General features: G+C 37.6%; 1 protein-coding gene across 1 annotated transcript; it reads right to left on the bottom strand.

Annotated features, from left to right (window-relative positions):
- Positions 1–1,033: 1,033 nt before the first annotated feature.
- On the bottom strand, positions 1,034–1,985 carry LOC132583489 (olfactory receptor 13H1-like). Its single transcript, XM_060255120.1, has one exon. It carries the CDS (start codon positions 1,967–1,969, stop codon positions 1,034–1,036), a length of 936 nt encoding a protein of 311 aa, XP_060111103.1. The 5' UTR covers positions 1,970–1,985.
- Positions 1,986–3,328: the final 1,343 nt, after the last annotated feature.

Genomic DNA, 3,328 nt, shown 5'->3' with positions numbered 1-3,328 from the left:
ACTATAGCTTGGGTGGGGGGAGAGAGATGCAGAGAAACAAAAATGTAACAGTGGTTGCAGATCTACACATACGTTTCTGTAAAGATTTCCAAATGTCTAAAAATAAGTCCATACATAATTTTCATCTATATGCCATGTGTTCACATATTGACAGAGTTCTAAGGTCCTCAGTCTGTTGATTCAACAGAAATGGGCTTTATCTTTCCAGTGTAGCAATACGTTTTTTAGATGTAGTTAGGGCATGAAGAGACCACAGTCTATGTTTTAATTTTACGGTTTTGAGAAAAGAGGCAAATGACTGTTACTTTCCTCCCTATGAGTTGTTTGTTGTCTAAAGCAGGGGTGGCCAATTGTAGCTCTCCAGTTGTTTTTTGCCTACAGCTCTCATCAGCCCCAGCCAGCATGGCCAATGGCCACCCCTGGTCTAAAGAACTGGAATATTTTCTCCTAAATCTTAAAGCAATATAGTCCTTGGAAGTTCCACTCTAACTGGGTAGGAGGGGAAAGTTATACCTGGAACTGTGTTCCCAGTAACTATCAGAATGATTCCTAGTGTCACCAGTTTTAATTCTGATATTAAAGAATGGCTCATCTTTTTACAAAGACAATTCCTCCACAGTTTTTAGAAAACAACCTATGGGGGGGGCACTTGATTATGTTGGATCTGGAGAATATATTCTATGAGATGTAGAACAACACAGACATTAGGAAGGGCATGCAAGTTTTAGGGTGTTCTCCCCCAATATGTTAAATGCTATAACAATATCTAAAGGGATAGGTTAGTCCACATATGTGAACTTATACATCCACAGAACAATGGGTCACAAGTGTACTGAAAATAAACACCTATTTCAACCCCTTCCAAAGAAATTATCATCTTCGTATTTGGAGAGTAGTCATAAACTACATTTAAACAAAGGTGATTTTTATTGGCCAAATAAAGAAGAGCATTTAAAGCAAAATAAAGGTAAAATGAAAGAAAAGTCATTCCAGATTAAAAAATAGCTCCCAGTGTCTACAAATTACAATTAGCTCAAACTTTCTTTCCTACAAGTCTTTTAAGTGCCCCTATCACATCCTGGTTTCGCAGTGTATAGATTAAAGGATTCAACATGGGTGTCACTATTCCATAAAATGCAGAAATAATTTTGTCTCTCTCTTGCCTAACCTTAGGCTGAGGTTTTAAGTATGAGAATATACAAGTTCCATAATAGAGAGAGACTACAGCCAAATGAGACCCACATGTTGAGAATGCTTTCAGCCTACTACTGGATGAATGGACTCTCAGAATTGCCATTATAATACGCATATAGGAAAAGAGGATAAAACAGAAAGGGAAAACTAGGCTAAAACTACTGGTGAAGTACATAACCAGTTGTCTCACAGTTGTATCTGAGCAAACCAATTTCATGAGAGCAGTGACCTCACACGTTAAATTATCCACTTCATTGTGACCACAAAACCGTGCCGGATTAAAAATGCCAGGAAGAATGGATAATGTGAAGGCAACTGCCCATGCAAAAACAGCCAATATAATGCAAACATTCCAGTTCATGATGATCATATAACGCAGGGGATTGGAGATAGCAACATACCTATCATAAGCCATGACAGCTAACAAAAAACATTCAGTTGTTCCAAAATAGACACCAACATACATTTGAGTGTAACACATGGAAAAGGACATGACAGGCCGGTCCACCAATGCATTAATGATAGCTTGTGGGACTGAAGATGTAGAAAAACAGATATCAAGTATAGATAGATTACAGAGGAAAAAGTACATTGGGTTGTGGAGCTGGGTCTCAGTTATGACCACCAAGACAATGACTCCATTTCCTATTACAGTCACCAAATAGACAATTGTCATAAAGATGATTAAACCCATCCTGGTCTTGGGTTTCCCAGAGAAACCAATGAGAACAAATTCAATTATTTCAGTATCATTCAGTCCTCCTAGTTCTGACATGAGGATTTGATCTGTTCAAAAAGGAAAGGACAAAATTTCAATCTTGAACATGTTGCATTTTGTACAACCAATATAAAATAGTTGACAAAAACAATCAACAATGAAATAGTAATTCTGTTGTTATTAATATAACAGGTGTAATATCTCCAAAATAAACTAAACAAGAAACACCCGCCCTCCCCAAGTAACACTGAATATATTGGTTTGGATCACATTACTCCTTTCTATGAAGAGTGAAGCTTTCCTTCTATGGAGGAAAACTTTTATCATTGAATAAGCCCTTATTTAAGAATGTTTTAATGATGTTTTGTGCAGTTTTTTTTCTTAACAGTTGTTACAAAAATAACCCTCCCCTAAATCCTCCTGTACACGCACTGTAACCCAACAATACTGTTATCCTTCAAAATGATTTGAAGTCAATGGACTTAGGAAAGATTGAATTCAGCTTAGACTGCACTGCAAAACACATAAAGTAAGCAACAATTCTTTTTTTTTTTTGGAGGGAAGACGAACCCCCCCATCCCCTATTTTGCAGCAATCTCTGGGTTGGATCCAGCCAGGTTTTTCACATAATCTCACCCAGTTCCCATGACTCCTAATACAACTTGACCAAAATGGACCCCTCCTTCCATTTTCGTCAGCAGAAAACCTAGCTATGTCCAACCCTTCATCTTATGGTGGAAGGGAGTAATGACAAGTAGCGAGAAGCATATTTAGGAACTCCAGGAAATTTATATAGCTCACTCTCAGGATTAGAATTCTTGCTCGCAATAACAGTCAATAGGTCTGCCTCTGTCAGTAGGAATGACTGAATCTAATACAATAATTATCCTAGCCTGATCTCATCAGATGTTGGTAGTTAAGCAGAGTAGACACTGGTTAGTACTTAGATGGGAGACTACCAAGGGTTACCATCTCTGTTCAGCTCCTGCCTTGAATACTGTGTTAGTCTGTCACTAGCAGTAGAAAAGAAAGAGTCCACCAGCATCTTAAAGACTAACAAAATTTGTGGTAGAGCATGAGCCTTTGTGATTTACTGTTCCTTCTTCAGATACAGATGTATCTTCAGATATATCTGAATTTTATAAGTCTTTAGGTGCTGATGGACTCTTACTCTTTCTCACTGCTTCTAGGATCACCATACATTAGCTGCAACTTGACAGCATTTTTTTACCACTGATGCAATTTTCAGGCAAGTTTTATCTATTTATCATCTACCAGTTAATTTCTTTAACACAGGGAGCCCTACTTCTTTTGAAATAAGAGTCTCTTGCATCAAAAAAAGATTCCTTGTATTAGAGGAATGCATTAAATGAACCAACTACCCACTTGATTATAAGGAGTAACAGAGAAGGCAAG

This window comes from Heteronotia binoei, chromosome 15 (genome assembly GCF_032191835.1).
Source record: "Heteronotia binoei isolate CCM8104 ecotype False Entrance Well chromosome 15, APGP_CSIRO_Hbin_v1, whole genome shotgun sequence".
In the NCBI taxonomy this organism is placed as follows: Eukaryota; Metazoa; Chordata; class Lepidosauria; order Squamata; family Gekkonidae; genus Heteronotia; species Heteronotia binoei.
Note: the sequence above shows the minus strand (reverse complement) of the source record. Positions and strands in the feature narration are given on the sequence as shown.